The sequence below is a fragment of the Camellia sinensis genome, chromosome 14 (assembly GCF_055761805.1).
Source record: "Camellia sinensis isolate YWXY chromosome 14, ASM5576180v1, whole genome shotgun sequence".
In the NCBI taxonomy this organism is placed as follows: Eukaryota; Viridiplantae; Streptophyta; class Magnoliopsida; order Ericales; family Theaceae; genus Camellia; species Camellia sinensis.
This window is the reverse complement of record NC_138974.1, coordinates 61,142,093-61,158,065: the sequence shown is the minus strand read 5'-3', so window position 1 is coordinate 61,158,065 and position 15,973 is coordinate 61,142,093. Positions and strand designations below refer to the sequence as shown.

Below are 15,973 nucleotides of genomic sequence, written 5' to 3'. Positions count from 1 at the left end.
TTTTTTAACCCTCTAACATTTTTGTTATTTTAATACCAATCTTAATATTAAACAATGGTCAATCAACAGGAATTAAAATGTACATTAAAATATAAAAATACTAAATTTAATGCCTAACCAAAAGTGGACGGCTTAAAGACAATTGTATTATAAAATGGTTTAAGGAGTGCAGACTAAGGCCCAGTTTGGCTACTCCCAAAAAAGTGCACTTATTTCATCTTTTTATCTTTTTTGGGTCACATCAATCAACATTTCCTCTCTATTTTTTCTACACATAATACAAAAAAATTAAAAAGTACACTTATTTAATCTTCCCAAACTAGGCCTAAAACAAGCCGGCATGTCAGTACGCAGGTGCGGTCACATTAGCACTACGAATAAATAATTGCCGTAGTCCCCGACCAAAGTCTGTCCCCCAAACACAGTCCGAGTTTGGGAATATAATTGGAACTAAAATAATCATGTAAGGTATAATAAATTATTTTAATAAAATAAGATAAAATATTATTTTTAACATATAATTATTTTTTTAATTAAATAAAATAAAATATTATTTTTAACATATAATTATTTTATTTATTTTTTACAAAAAAAAAAAACCTAAAAAAACTAAAAAGCGGACCAAATCCCAAACGAGCTCCCAGTCACACGCTCGCCAGACACACTACCCTTAGTCCAAAACCAAAACCAAAACCAAAACCATAGCATGAAGCAGTACCAGGCTTACTAGTTGCATCACACACCTCTCTTCTCTTCAATGGCCTCGAATCTGCCTCTGATCCTGGCCTTACTGTCAGTGGTAGCCATTTGGAGTTTGTTTCCGTCTAGGGTTCGAGCCATTGGGGTTAACTGGGGCACCACCGCCTCCCAACCACTGCCACCGCCCAAGGTGGTTGACCTCTTGAAATTCAACAACATCTCCAAGGTCAAGCTCTTCGATACCGATCCTCTCGTCCTCGAATCTCTCTCCGGTTCTAATATCTATGTAACTGTTGGCATTCCCAATTCCATGCTTAGAAGCTTGAATTCCTCCAAGAAGGCTGCTGATAGTTGGGTCCACGATAATCTCACCCGTTACTTCTCCAATGGAGGCAGTGGAGTTCGAATAGAGTATGCCAGTCACTTTGTTTTTACCCTTCCCTTAGTCATATATATATGTTTGAGTATATTTATTTATGGGTTTATCTTGTGGTTTTTCAACAAAGGGTTTGTGGGTTTTATTTTCTCTGCTTTTAGCATTTTTCTATATTTTGGATTGCAAAGCACAAAGTATGCAAACGAAACATATATTCCTTAAGCTCAAGACATAATACAACATCCACCCACATGTAGAAAGAATTAGAAGAAACCAAAGCAATTCATGCTAGAAAGAAGCTACCTGAAAATTAGTATTAGCGACAAGCATGGAAAGATACCAAGTGATTAAATCTTGAGAGGGGGCTTTGGAAGATAATCCGTCTAGTTTGGGATGATTATTTGAAATGTGATGGCTTTTAAGGTGGGGAGGGGAGATGGGGTGAAGTTCTGGCATCATAAGTGGTGTAGAGATGAGGTATAGAAGCATTAGAGATGGTCCAAATTCTTTGTGGTGGGTTGTCTTGACGTGAAGTCTTTTTATCGGACTTTGTTGGGGAATAGGAGGGTGAGTTTTAATTGGAGACATTTGGATTGTTAGGATTCCATCCAATTTTTTTTTTTTTTGTGTGTGTGTGTGTGTGTTTGGCCGAATGCAGCCCATGAGAAGATCCTTACGGGGTGATTACTTAATTAGGAGATGGCAAATTATTGTTAATTGGTTTGTAATTGTAATGGTGAGTCAGTTTCCTTTTTCTTTTTCATTACAAGGTGACGAGGGATTTGTGGGATCTAGTTTTGGCTCTGTTTTTGATAGATTGGGTTTTACAAAGAGATGTGATGGGGATCTTGTTTGGATGGTGGGAAAGCAAAGACAAAAGGCTTGGCTACTGGCTCCTTTATGTTTGATGTGGCCTTTATGGAAGGAGTGGAATAAGAGGACTTCTCAAAGTGTAGAGGAGCCTCTATATAGGCTTAAAAGTGGCTATTAGGTCATTTTGCCTAGATGGCTTTTAAGGAAGATCAAGATCATATTGTAGATTTTGTACTTACCAAAAATAATGTGAATTTTGTTGGTTCTCTTCATTTGTAAGAATCTATAGTTGTTTTTTCGGGAGTGTAAAGGCTTCTGTTGTTGACAATGATATAGTTTATCATGGTGTAATCTTTTTATACCAGGGTAACATCCCTTTTGATGTTTGACGTTTTTATTTAATACAATTTGCTTTACTTACAAAAAAAAAATGAAAATACATAGCCTCAGTGACTATATCCGTATTGCTCCCTCTCACATGTGCTGGTCTCATAATGTGAGACGGCTGTGGATACAACCTCAATGTTGTTGGATTTGCAAATAGATTTATTTGGTTTTGTGATTTTTTTAATTGGGCTGGAGCATTTATTATCACACTTATACCCTAGCCAACCTATTTTTTCATTTGAGCGAAATATGGTTAGAGGTAAGTATGTGTTCAAATAACCCTTGTTGTCATGCTATCAACCTTATTTATTTATTTATTGGGGTGTTGTGTGGAAGGTTGGGGAATGCAATAATACGAGTATCAAAATTAACATCTAGCATGCCATTGAAAGTCCAAAACATTGTTTAGGATGTATCTTGGACTCCATTTGATTGCGTGTTCTTTTTGGTTGGCCTTGGAAAATTGAAAAAATACAAGGATGCTGACAATCTTGGGCAGAGACTAGAACTGGAACCCTTGTAGTGACTCCTCTATATGGTAACCTTTCATAACAACAAATACCAAACCTTCTAGTTGTTTTAATTTGATGCTATGTAATGTCTCACTTAGTTGGTCTCTTTGGCAATGGCAACTAGAATTGCTTAAATGTATCTAATTCTGCATGGATTCAGGCTGTTTAAAATTTAATGAATGGCAAAAGAAGCTTTAATAGTGCAAATGTTGTTGGGTAGCTGAAGAGACGATACAGTGGAGTGTATCCCAATTGTTAATGCAAGGTGGTGTTTCAGCCACTAGCTGAATGATGTCCTAGAGTGAAAAACACACGATAAGAATAATACTTCCCATCCATTGGTGGGCATCTAATGGTCTAAACATTATAATTTGAAGAGCCGCTTCGCTTAGCATGACAACATATATTTGGTGGAATTTTAACCAGAAAATGTTTGAAAACTCCAAGTTTCTACTTTACAATTGAAATGCTTTTTCTTTGAATTCCTTCGTGGGAGCGTCAAGTTTGAGCAAATAGGTATTCATATGCTTCCTCAACTGTTTTGGATGCTTCACCTTGTCTTTCTTCTAACAAATTTTTTTTATTATGTGTTGTGTATATTATACCTCCTTAGAAGGTTCACCAATTTCTTGTAATATTAAAATGAGTTATATTGAATGTAAGGCCATTGGTTTCAAGACCAACTAGGGTAAGTATATGGAGAAATGTATGAAATGACAATGGAATGGGACTTCATTTGATGATTAAATTGTGTATATTTTTGTATTTTCATCATAGTTACCAGATCTGTGACCTCTTTTTGAACTGTGAAGTGTACCTGTTCTTTGGTTTCTAAATTTTGTGGATCTCCGTGAACTTGCTGATTTTCTAGAGTTATTTTGGTAATTGGCCATTAATGACAAGCACATATGCAGGCAAGCAACTTGGTAAACTTTGTGAATATTGACATTAATTGCTTTTAAAAACCTTTACTTTTGCAAATTTTTGCTTCCAGCAACTAACCACTAACAATGAAGAGCAGCTGATGGAACCTAGCTTATGCTGGCCTTTTGACAAGTTTAGGGCTTTCTAAATAGTATTGCTGTTTTTTGTAATATTAATTCTTCTGTTTATTTTGGTAATAAAAATTGGATTATAATTGGTTACTACAGTGTTTATAATTACTTTTGTAGAAACTGAGTTTTAGGGTATTCTTGAGACTATTTCACTGCTATATAACAGTATTATCAACCTTTCAGAAGAATGAATTCAAATTTAGTTGAAGTACTCTCTCTCTCCTCTTTTCCTTTTGAACTCTTTTTGTCCATTTGTATCATCTGTCTCTTAATCTATCTATGCAACTATCTCTTCTTGATTAAATTCTCTTCTGTTTCTTCCCACATGCACCTCTCTATCTTATAGAATTCCTATTTCATTATACTATTTTATTATTATTTTTTTCTTATTATTTAGGCCCCTGGTGGAATATTATTTTAGTATAAAAGCTAGTCTTTTCTAGAAAATTTCATGTGCCCACTACTGACCCTTTTGAGAAATTAGCTTTGTATTCCACCCATTTGAGAAATTAGCTTTGGATTCCACGTATTTCTCATTGCCTCTTTACTCAACTTGGTTGGGATTAATCATGGGAGCACTCAGTTTTGAGGAAAAGGAATTTGTGCAGATGTGGTGAAACTTCTTGTGGATTTTCATGAAGACGTGGAAGCAAGGCCTCATACCATTTAGATGAGTGTGTTTTATGCTGTACTAGTTCATTATTTTGGGGAAAGCTATTAAACTGAATTTGCCAATTTAGCCAAGTTATTATTATTATTATTATTATTGTTATTATTATTATTATTATGTTCTCTGTGTGTGTGAGGAGTGGAGACTTGCTTCTAGAAGGTTGGCTTGATTTGAAACAATCTATCTAGCAATCATGCAAGTGTTATCCGCTAGTTCATCGATATATGCTTCGGCAATCCCAAGGCTACATTGTTCATGGCGATGGCTGGGACAGACGAATGGATATAAGTTTTTTGTTGAGCGGTAATTTAAATTGATAACAGAGCAAACTCCAGCTTAACCTCCCTATATTTACCTCTCACTCCATCTGTTAAAATGCTTCGCTCCAGTGTGGTTGGTTGCTATTCACTTCAAGTTTAGATTCTGCAATGGGGTTTGCCTTTTTATGACAAATTACATTATTTAACTGCTGTTTGTCTTGATTTTCAAGACAGCATTTCAGTGAACAATGGACTTGTGGTGGATTGCATTTGGTCACGATCAAAGGGATACACTCTTGTATACCTTAGGCACATTAAAGACGACTATTGTATATCGGTGGAGCACAACTTCATCACGGGATGGAAGATGACCTTTGAGTCTAGTTTTTTGTGGATTACTAAATGCAAGCTATAAAAAACAAATTAGTTAAGGTTCAATAATAATTTTTTAGGGGAGAACGAGGGATATGATCCTTCCAAATTGCCATAATAAGCCTCTTTTCTTTCTTATTTTCTCTTTGCATTTAACTTAATTACATGTAATTAGTGGTCAACTATCTTACTTGTACAATAAGGTTGATTTGTCTTCCTGTGCAAACTGCTAACTAGCCTGTTTACAGGTATATTGCTGTTGGTGACGAGCCATTCCTCCAAAGTTATGGTGCACAATTCTACCCCTTTGTTGTTGGTGCTGCCATGAACATTCAAACAGCTCTTACTGGTGCTAACTTAGCAAACAAGGTCAGAGTTGTGGTTCCGTGCAGTTCTGATACTTTCGAATCTGAATCTGGCCTGCCTTCTAAAGGACACTTTAGGCCCGACATCAACAAAACCATGATCGAACTTCTCTCATTTCTTGACAAGCATCGCTCTCCTTTCTTTGCTAGCATTTTGCCTTTCTTAAATTACCGTCAAAACAAAAGCATTTCCCTCAATTTTGCTCTCTTCAAAGAAACTGCACATCCTCGTAATGACAGCCACAAAACCTACCGAAACAGCTTTGACTTAAGCTATGATACCCTTGTAACCGCATTATCAACCGTCGGATTTCCCCAGATGGAGATCATCATTGGGCAGATTGGCTGGCCTACAGACGGAGCTGCCAATGCCACCTCATCAATTGCTGAGATATTCATGAAAGGCCTAACTGATCACCTTCATAGCAAATCAGGTACTCCTCTGAGACCTCGAAACCCACCAATAGAGACTTATGTATTTAGCCTTTTAGACGAGGATCGAAGAAGCATAGTGACCGGAAATTTTGAGAGACACTGGGGTGTCTTTACTTTCGATGGCCAAGCCAAGTACCGTATCGATTTTGGGAAGGGTTTTAAAGACCTTGTGAATGCACAGAATGTGGAATACCTTGCTTCAAAATGGTGCGTTGTGAACAATAACCAGGACTTGTCAAATGCCACGGCAAGTGCTCTCGAGGCATGTTCTGTTGCTGACTGTAGTGCCATGTCTCCCGGTGGTTCTTGTTTTAACATTAGTTGGCCCGGGAACATATCATACGCATTTAACAGCTACTACCAAGAACATAGTCAGACAGCGGATAGCTGTGATTTTGGGGGGTTGGGTTTGATAACCACTGTCGATCCTTCGTTCGCAAATTGTAGATTTTCAGTTGGATTGCAAACTTCTCTTTCGGCATCTCTTCTCGGGTCTGTTCTCCTGCATTGGATAGTTTTGCTGACAGCAACTGTATTTTTATGTTCACTGAGTCCGATTTAGTACAAGAAATCTCAAATTAGAGCAGTGATTCTTGAGGAGCATTTTTGTCGCATTTTAAATCAGTTGTCTATGTTATTGTGGATTTTTGATGTTGTGAGGGAGATTTTGATTTTATTCAATTTAATTTTGAAGGTTTTTTTTTTTTTTTTTTTTCCAACTATCTTTATCTCAGAAATAGTTTCTGTAGTGTTCAGTGTTTATGGATTGGATTTCTACAGCTGCTTATGTGGAATGTTGGGCTCACACCCCAGTTTTGGACTACTTAAATGGAAGAGTGATGTGGTATTATTACATTAAAAAATAATAATTTCACAATCGATTGTACAAATTTTTCTTCAGTTGTAAAACTTATTTTTTTAATGAAATGACAAAATTAAGTTAAGTTAAAATATAAAGGATAAAATTGATAAAACTAAACATTTAAAATGCAACTTATTAAGTTAGAACGGATTTTATTTCATGAAAACAGTTAAAACACCTGTCATGTTTGTTTTGGGCAGACATATTACATGATTCGATTAATAATTCAATAAAATTTAAAATTCAAATACACAGTTAATTTTTCTTGTGCAAAAATAGTATTTAAAATTCAAGAATATCTTTTTAATTTTTATTTTTACCAAACTATTTTTTAATATTTTAAAAAAATAAATTCTAAAAATGGGACTAAACAGAATTTGATGGTTAAATAACTGTGCAAATTTTTTATTGATTGCTTGTGATTTTTAATATTAATGAATTTGATATTCTTCTCTTGATAACAATTTTTTTATTTTTTATTTTGGTCTAAAAAGGAAAAATGAAGTGTATAATTTTTCGCCTAAATTTTTTTGTAGGCAAAATTGCCTTTTAAAAAGTAGCACAAATTTTGCTCCAAAAAAAAGAAAAGAAAGTAGCACATGAAATGATAGTGTAATATATATTGTAAATTCTAATAATGTTATTATGGTTATCATATTATGTATTTCATATTTGTCTATTTTAATATTTCCAAACAAATATGGGATAAGATTTTGTTAATTCATTTTTAGAGTATTGTGTCAATTGAAATATAAAAGAAAATACATAATTTAAAAAATTAGTAATCTCAAGACTAATAATCCTAAAAGGGTTTGGGTTTGGTCCTGACAGATTTATTTTGGAATTAATTTCGGTAATTTAAATTATTCATATTTTAAGATTTGTTAGAGTTGAATATTTATACAAAAAATCAAAATGATTAGACATTGATATTTATACGTTTGAATCATGTTTGTTTTTAAAAAATAGACGACAAATATAATTTTAAAAAAAACTATCTATTTTTTGTAATACAGATTTAATTCAAATATATAACTATTAATATTCAATCATCTTATTTTTTACATGAATATTTTACTCAATAAATTCTAAATAATGAACAGTTTGAATCATTGAAATCAATTCCAAAATAGGTTTACCAAACCCAAATGCCCTTTCAAATTCAAATTCAGATGACTAACTTTAAAAATAAGCCCAACTCATCCTAAAAATACTAATTTTATCTAATCAAATATGAACAAAGTAGGGATTTGTTTGGGAAATGGGTTGACTTTTTGACTTTTTAATTTTTTTAGGATGAATTGGGCTCATCCTAAAAATAAACCCCTAAAAATAGGTTTACCAAACCCAAATGCCCTTTCAAATTCAAATTCAGATGACTAACTTCAAAAATAAGCCCAACTCATCCTAAAAATACTAATTTTATCTAATCAAATATGAACAAAGAAGGGGTTTGTTTGGGAAATGGGTTGACTTTTTAACTTTTTAATTTTTTTAGTTATTTTAGCCTGGGGCTAAAAAGTTTGGTTTGGGAAGGGTTTTAGTTTTTTTGACTTTTTTATGAGAGAAAAAAGGTAATGATTATGGGTTGAATGTGACATTTTGGCCCTGTTTGGTACAGCTTAATTTCAGCTTATTTCAGCTTTCAACTTAATTTAACATATTTTGATGTGTTTGGTTTAGCTTAACAATACAGCTTATAACTTTTTGTAAGTCAGAAATCAACTTATTCTTTGAGTGGGGTAGGAGAAGCTTAATTTATAAGTCAGAAATCAGCTTATGTTCATAGTTATAAGGTATAAGCTGTTAAGGTATAAGTTATAAGCACTTTCCCACAGCTCTACCAAACAGGACCTTTATCTTGTTAGATTAAAAGCGTATTTTATTTTTTGTAACTAAAATAGCTAAAAAAAAATCTCAACTTTTGCTTTCCACACAAAGCCAAATTTGCCCCTAATGATTTTCCTACCAAGGGTTTATTTGAGAATTAATTTTTTTAATAATATTTTAATTTTTAATAAAAATACATAAAAAATATAAAGAATAAATTATTATATTTTTAATTTTTTTACTATTTCAACCCATTGCTAAATATGATCTTAATCTATCTATCTATACTATTATAAAGTAAACATTCCTTATGGTGTCTTGAAATCTTTGTTTTTTATGCTGCCATGTGTTTACTTTTTTATTTGAAATAAAAAAAAAATAGATTAGATAGATGAGAGGGATTTGAACCTTAAATTTATGTCAAATGAATAAGACTCTTATCACTTAACTAACACACAATATATATTAAATATTTTATTTTATTTTTATTTATTTGAATCGCACACGCATCTGGGTAACAATGTAACAACCGCTAGTTATATAGAAAGTGGAGTGAGTAGTTTAGTGTAAAATTAAAAAAGTGTCAATGAAAGTGGTTTTTTTAATAACACTTAAATTATTTACTGTGTTTTAAAAGTCTTTAATTATCCTTAACTTTTTCGGTTCAGGATAGTGAAGAAAGAGCGAGCTCGAGTCGGTCAAATAACTTAAGCATCTTCTCTGCCGCTCGATCTATCTCACTTTCTCTCTCTCACGAAGAAGAAGAAAAGAAAAAAGAAACCCTAGATAATCCCCTGCAACATGTCTGGTACGTACGGTCACGAGGGCGACGGATATGGCGGCGGCGGAGGATATAACGGTAGCTATGGAGGCGGCGGCGGCTATGGTGGTGGTGGTGGTGGTGGTGGTTACGGTGGAGGCGGTGGCCGAGGCGGTGCCGGTGGCAGAGGAGGAGGTGGTGGTGGATATGGGAATCGAGGTGCTTATTTTGTTTCTATCTCATTTTTTCAGATTCATAGGTTTGGGGTTTTCTTAATTGTATATCTGTGTAAGTTTACTCTTTTTTTTTTGTTTGCAGGCGGTGGTGGCGGCGGCGGATATCAAGGAGGAGATCGTGGCGGTAGAGGTGGTGGTGATAGGGGGAGCGGCCGGGATGGCGATTGGCGTTGCCCTAATCCAAGGTATTTTATTTCTCTTCTGGATCTAGAATTCCTGAGAAATTTCTTTTTTTTTTTTTGGCTTTGTTACTTTGTTCAGTTGATATCAGTGTTGGAGATAGTTCTCAGAAATAAATATATTGTTAAAGGAAAAATCCATTAGAAAGGGATTGTACCTTTGATTCCTTTTAAAAGGATCCATTACCTGATTGTTGCACCTTCAATTCCTTTAAAAAAGACCCATTACCTGTCTGGGAAAGTATTCTCCATCTTGCGCAAACAAACAAACAAACAAAAAAAGTAGGTGCTTTTTTTCATGGTTCTATGTTATTGAAGTTGGTATATGTTGTTGTAGCTGTGGGAATTTGAACTTTGCAAGAAGAGTTGAGTGCAACAAATGTGGGACATCCTCTCCTGCCGGTTCTGGAGATCGTGGTGGCGGCAGTTATAGAGGACATGGTGGTGACCGAGGTGGTAGAGTTGATAATTATGATGGTGGAAGTGGTGGAGGCAGTAGAGGTGGTTCATATGGTGGTAATCAAGGAAGAGATGAGGGTGGGTATGGCCAAATTTCTCAGGTTGCACCCCCATCTTATGGTGCGTCTGGTGGCAGTTACCCACCACCTCCGAACACTTACGGAGGGAACCCTAATTATGGAACAGATGCAGTTCCTCCACCTACAAGCTATACTGGTGGGCCTAATTCATATCCCCCATCATATGGTGCCCCTGTTGGTTATGGAGGTGATGCTATAGGTGATGCACGTAATGGTGGGCGTGGTGGTCGATCTGGTGGATATGATGGTGGGTATGGTGGTGCTCCACGAAACTCTGGAGGTGGTTCTCCTGTTGAGGCTCCTGTGACGGTGAAGCAATGCGATGATAATTGTGGGGATTCCTGTGACAACTCAAGAATTTACATCTCAAATTTGCCTACAGATGTGACTGTTGATGAATTGAGAGACCTTTTTGGAGGCATTGGACAAGTAATTTTCAAATTTCCTTTTTTTGACCTTTTGATTTGATTGCATTCCGATTTTATGTTGCTATAACTCATGATATTTCATGCGATTCAGAGACCACCCATCAGTTTCTAAGGATCTTCCAGTGTGAATTTCCTGATATTTTTGTTTGTAAAATTCATGTATCTTCTTCTCCGCATGTCAAGTACCATTGTTTTGTTTGTAGAGTATTTTTCTACAGATCCTCTTCCACATTTCTTGGTATCATTTTGATATTTGGGAGGCATTAGTGGTGAGTTGGTTCCCATAGAGAAGAACAATAAGTGAAACTGTGATGTTTTGATTTGTCTAGTCTTGGGCATAGACTATGAAGCACGGGTACGGGTACGAGTACTGGTACGATACGGGTACGTCGATACGGTAAATTCAAAAAAAGTAGGGTACGCGTATGGCTTGGTACGCTTGTAAAAAAATATTTATTTTTAATTTATAGTAATGTAAAATTAATTAAATGGTTTAATTTGTTAAGATTTAACCTATAATTAACATTTAATGCCAAAAGTAAATGTATAAATCAAAATTAAATGTCAATATATTTTACAAACCATAGTTTAATTTTAAAAACATGCTAAGTATAAAACTAAAAATAAAAAATAAGTCTAGTTAAAGGGATTTTATCTGTATAGTAGAAGAAAATATTATTTTAACTGAAGTATGGTACGGCTTGAGTATATAGTAGGTACGTCTGGGTACGCCAAAAATTAAGAAGAAAAAATTTGGGTACGTGTTTCGTGTACCCGGTACGTATGAAGAAGTACCATACGAGGTACCATACGCCGGTAAGTACCCGGTACGGATACGGCTTGTTTTTCGAAGTACCCATGCTTCATAGGGCATAGATGAAGGTCATTGTAGTAGATTTATTTTATTTACTTATTTATTGTTGGGTGATAGAATAGTTAAAGATGCGTGCAGTGACTAGAACGTAGGTGATGCATTCAGTGAATGTGGCAGTGATGTTTATGGGATGCTAATGCTACCTTTAAAACTTAGGTCGGGAAAATCAAGCAAAAGCGAGGCTTTAAGGACCAATGGCCTTGGAATATCAAAATATACACAGACGAGCAGGGAAACAACAAAGGAGATGCAGTTTTGTCTTATGAAGATCCATCTGCAGCACATTGTGCTGGCGGTTTTTATAATGGTATGCTTCAAAATAAAATTTCTGAACTTGAAGTTGAACTATTGGTCTCTTGTTAAATACTGTCATAAATTCTCCTTATCAGGTCATGACTTGAGGGGTTACAAAATAAGTGTTGCGATGGCTGAGAAGTCTGCTCCAAAGGCTCCTCCTGCATCTGGTGGCTGGTAAATCATCTTACATCCATCCATATAACATTTTAGTTTTTTTTATTGCTTCTGAGATATATATTGAATTCAAATCTGACTTTAATAAATTCCTGGAGGGAAGGGATATTTGCAGTCATGTTTTAGTTCCTTCAGGTGATTGCTAATATTGCTATTGATCTAATAATTTTCAAAATGTTATTTGATCTTTCATTCTAGTAACTTGTGTCTCTAGTTGGGGTCATCCCCTCTATCCAATGGGATAACAATTTTCACTGTTGTACCTTATTTGTTGTGAACTTGTGATCTATTTGGCTAGTGTCTACAAAGGTTTTCTTTGATGATTTAGCTTATCTAGCTTAAGCACAACTCTAACTTGATAAAAATGTTTACTGTTGTACCTTGTTTGTTGTGACCTATTTGGCTAGGGTCTATAAAATTTTCCTTCTTGATTTAGTTTATCTAGCTTAAGCTCAACTCCAACTTGACTAGTCTTGTTCAAGCTTTAGGTTCTCTTTGTTTGTTTGATAGTCCTATTTTGAAATATAATTGTCATTGTTATTCTAGTGTGCTTTTCTATAAATCATAGGCCTGATGTGGATTATGTAAAAGCACATCATTGTTGTATGTTCCCCACCTTATTTTAAAATTAGATGTATACTTTACTTTCTGTTGTATGTTTTCCATCTTATTTTAAATTAGATGTATACTTTCTCTAGTAGTTGAGAGTTTCTTTGCCTTTTTTTTTTTTTTAAAGTCTTTCTTTATATGTACGCTTGAGACTTTTTTTTCAAGGATTTTAGAATAAGGCTTGTCATTTTATAATGTCTATTGCATTAAGTTTTCCCCATTTGTCATAATATCTTGAAGAGAATGTACAAAATGGATTTCAATAGTTTTACTTCCAAGTGTTGTCAATTTCTATCTAACTTTTGTTTTTGGTAGCTTTCAAGGCTTTGCAAATATGATGTGCCATCTAGATTTATTTTTATCTTTACTGATATTGTTTTGGCATCTCAAATTAGCTACTTGTGGATCCAAATATAGAGACTTTTTAACAGTAATATTAAAGGTAGGCACTGATAGAAAAAAGAAAATCAAAGTAGGTACCGTACAATACTGAACACCACTCACTGATGTAGTATTTAAATTTCATTCTAAGGTGGTGTGAAGGGTAATTCATGTTTATTACTGATAGCTTTGCTCAATTTCTGCCTGTTATCAAAGGTTTCTTGGTAATTTGTTATGGAGAGTATTTGTTTTGATGGTAATTTATTATGGAGAGTATTTGTCCTGTTCATGTCATCAGAAGTGTGGTGGTAATTTATTATGGTATTTCTGTCTTTGTATTACTGCAACTATACACATTTTAAAGTTTCTTAGTATGCGTTGCTGTGGATGAGGCATGATGTGCTTTTCTGGTTGAGGTAATTCTAGGACCGAAGTGTTATTGCTGTAATTATGGGGGGAAGGGTGTCATCTTACTAAAATGAAAGATTATTAAAATATAAATGCATTTCCCCAATGCATTTCGTGGGGACTTATTTTCTATTGACTAATTGATTGAACAACAGGGGTGGTGGTAGAGGCGGTAGAGGTGGAGGATATGGGGGTGGTGGAGACAGACGCAGAGACAATTACAGAGATGGTGGAGGATCAGGTCCGGATAGAAATAATCGTGGTGGAAACCGTGCTCGCCCATATTGAAGTTCAGAGGAGCAATTTTTGTACTAAATATTGTGTTTGAAGTGATTTAATTAAAATTCCGTTCGCGGGGTTGTCCTCATACAGGAGACAAAGAGGTAGGTTGTTCAATGGTAGGTTGTTCACTTACTCTGAGCAATGCCCCTTTTCTCCTTTTTAATCTTCTGCTACATGGAGGGGGTTTTATATTTAAGTTTGGGATTGATTTGAACTGTGTGAATGTTTTTATAGAGACAAGTGGATATTCTCCAAATTGCTGCTAAGGTAGGTTGAAATTTTCAGGTGAGTGTTTGCTCCATCTAAATTGCATCTATCTGTGTATAAAGCAAAAGGGTCTTTCTAATGAGGAGTTTTCTAGGTGCTCCAAACCCTGTATTAGAATCGTCGATTTTTTTAAATTTATGAAGAAAAGATTAAAAAAAAACTATTGGCTAATCCATTTAGTAAATTGTTTAAAACTAATAATTATTCCTTAATTTGTGATTTTCAAAAGGCATGATTTGTGGCTTTTAAAAAGGAAATATTCAAGTTAATACTCTCTTTTCAACCTGTTTTCTCTCTAATCCAAAAACCCTAGCTGTAAGTGTACATATGTTATGAAGACCATGAAGCGTAGGAGTATGCTCTTGAAGAGAAGGCGCATGATCTATGGGGGGTTCACGGTGTAGTCCCTTGCTCTCCTTTGTTATTCACTCTATAGATAAGTATGTGTACATAGATATATGAGACTTGTATGTTATGTAGGTATAGATATCTAATTTAAAATGTGCATTTACTTTGTGTTTTATATGCAAGTTTCCATCGATGAGTACAGTGATTTCTGCGTTTATATATATATGTTATTTTGGCAAAGGATTTCTGCAGGAAAAGTAATGTAAAACTTTGTAACGCAATGAGAAAATGATATCGAAAGAATCATTCTATGGACTTAGGATCTCATGTCGATCAGGTAATTTGAATCCACTATGAAGATGAGAAAGTAAAATATGGGACTCAATTCTGTTCGGTTTTGAAGTTTTTAATTTGTATATTTTTAAAAAAATTTTAATGAATTTTTTCTTAATATTTTGGTCAATTATTTTATTTTATTTTTAAAAGCATCTAATCTAGATGTATTTAAAAATCAAAATATTTGTGAAAAAATATTTTAAAATTCAATAAATACAAAAAAAAAGAAGAAAATTTACTAAATTTTTTGTATTTTTTTTTGTTTAATGAAAAAACATTTTGAAAATTCAATAAATATAAAAAGAATATGAAAATGTACTATTTTTTGTATTTTTTTATTTAGTGAAATATCAAAATATTTGTGAAGAAATATTTTAAAAATTCAATAAATACAAAAAAAAAAAAATTGAAAATGTATTGAATTTTTATATATTTTTTATTTACTGAAAATTTTACATTTAGATTAAATGCGGCTTTTAAAAATAAAATAGAATAAGTGATGAAAATATTAAGAAAAATTTATTAAAAATAAAAATTTAAAAATTATTTTTGAAAAGTCAAAACCAAGTGGGGGTGAAGAAAATTATCACTAGCTTTGTAAATTATGTTAGAGAATGTGTATGTAAATGTATAATTTATCTCTCTCTCGCTATATATGTACATTGTGTTAGTTTTAAATTTTTAATTAATTATTATCCAAGTGTTGTTGAATTGTCTATACGAACAAATTTTTTATAAAAACTATTAATGTGACTTCATTTTTTATATGCTAAGATAAACCGTTAGCCTTCCTTAGTGCTAACAAATGAAAATTATAAAATTAACAAACTCACTGTTTATAAAACAAACAAATGAGTATACATTCACGGTAAATAAAATCTTCTAAATGCCAACTATTTCAAGAAATTGACACTCCTAATTAATTTAGTCACATGATCTTATTATGGAGGCCTTCTTAGAGGGTCATAAAATGGAGTTTTAATGAAATTTGAAAATGAAAAAGAGGAATTGTCATGATGTGAAAAGTGACTTTAGGCTTGAATATATGATTTCATACAAATTTTTTTTTTTTTTTAAAGCGAAATTTCATACAATGTTTGAGACTTTTTATGGATGTTGTGACCTAAAGATTTTGTTCTTAGCACAAAACAACATTGCAAGTCATTGAAACACAATTCAAATAAAATCTTTTCTTATTCTTTGAATTTGTTCAGAAATC

General features: G+C 33.7%; 2 protein-coding genes across 2 annotated transcripts; both read left to right on the top strand.

Annotated features, from left to right (window-relative positions):
* The first annotated feature begins 629 nt into the window (after positions 1 to 629).
* Positions 630 to 6,658, top strand: LOC114310570 (O-Glycosyl hydrolases family 17 protein). Its single transcript, XM_028256623.2, has 2 exons — positions 630 to 1,110; positions 5,393 to 6,658. Exons 1-2 carry the CDS (start codon positions 758 to 760, stop codon positions 6,504 to 6,506), a joined length of 1,467 nt encoding a protein of 488 aa, XP_028112424.2. The 5' UTR covers positions 630 to 757; the 3' UTR covers positions 6,507 to 6,658.
* A 2,596-nt stretch (positions 6,659 to 9,254) lies between these two features.
* Positions 9,255 to 14,059, top strand: LOC114310578 (transcription initiation factor TFIID subunit 15b). Its single transcript, XM_028256631.2, has 6 exons — positions 9,255 to 9,615; positions 9,715 to 9,817; positions 10,149 to 10,779; positions 11,809 to 11,959; positions 12,042 to 12,123; positions 13,677 to 14,059. Exons 1-6 carry the CDS (start codon positions 9,438 to 9,440, stop codon positions 13,807 to 13,809), a joined length of 1,278 nt encoding a protein of 425 aa, XP_028112432.2. The 5' UTR covers positions 9,255 to 9,437; the 3' UTR covers positions 13,810 to 14,059.
* The last annotated feature ends 1,914 nt before the right edge of the window (positions 14,060 to 15,973 follow it).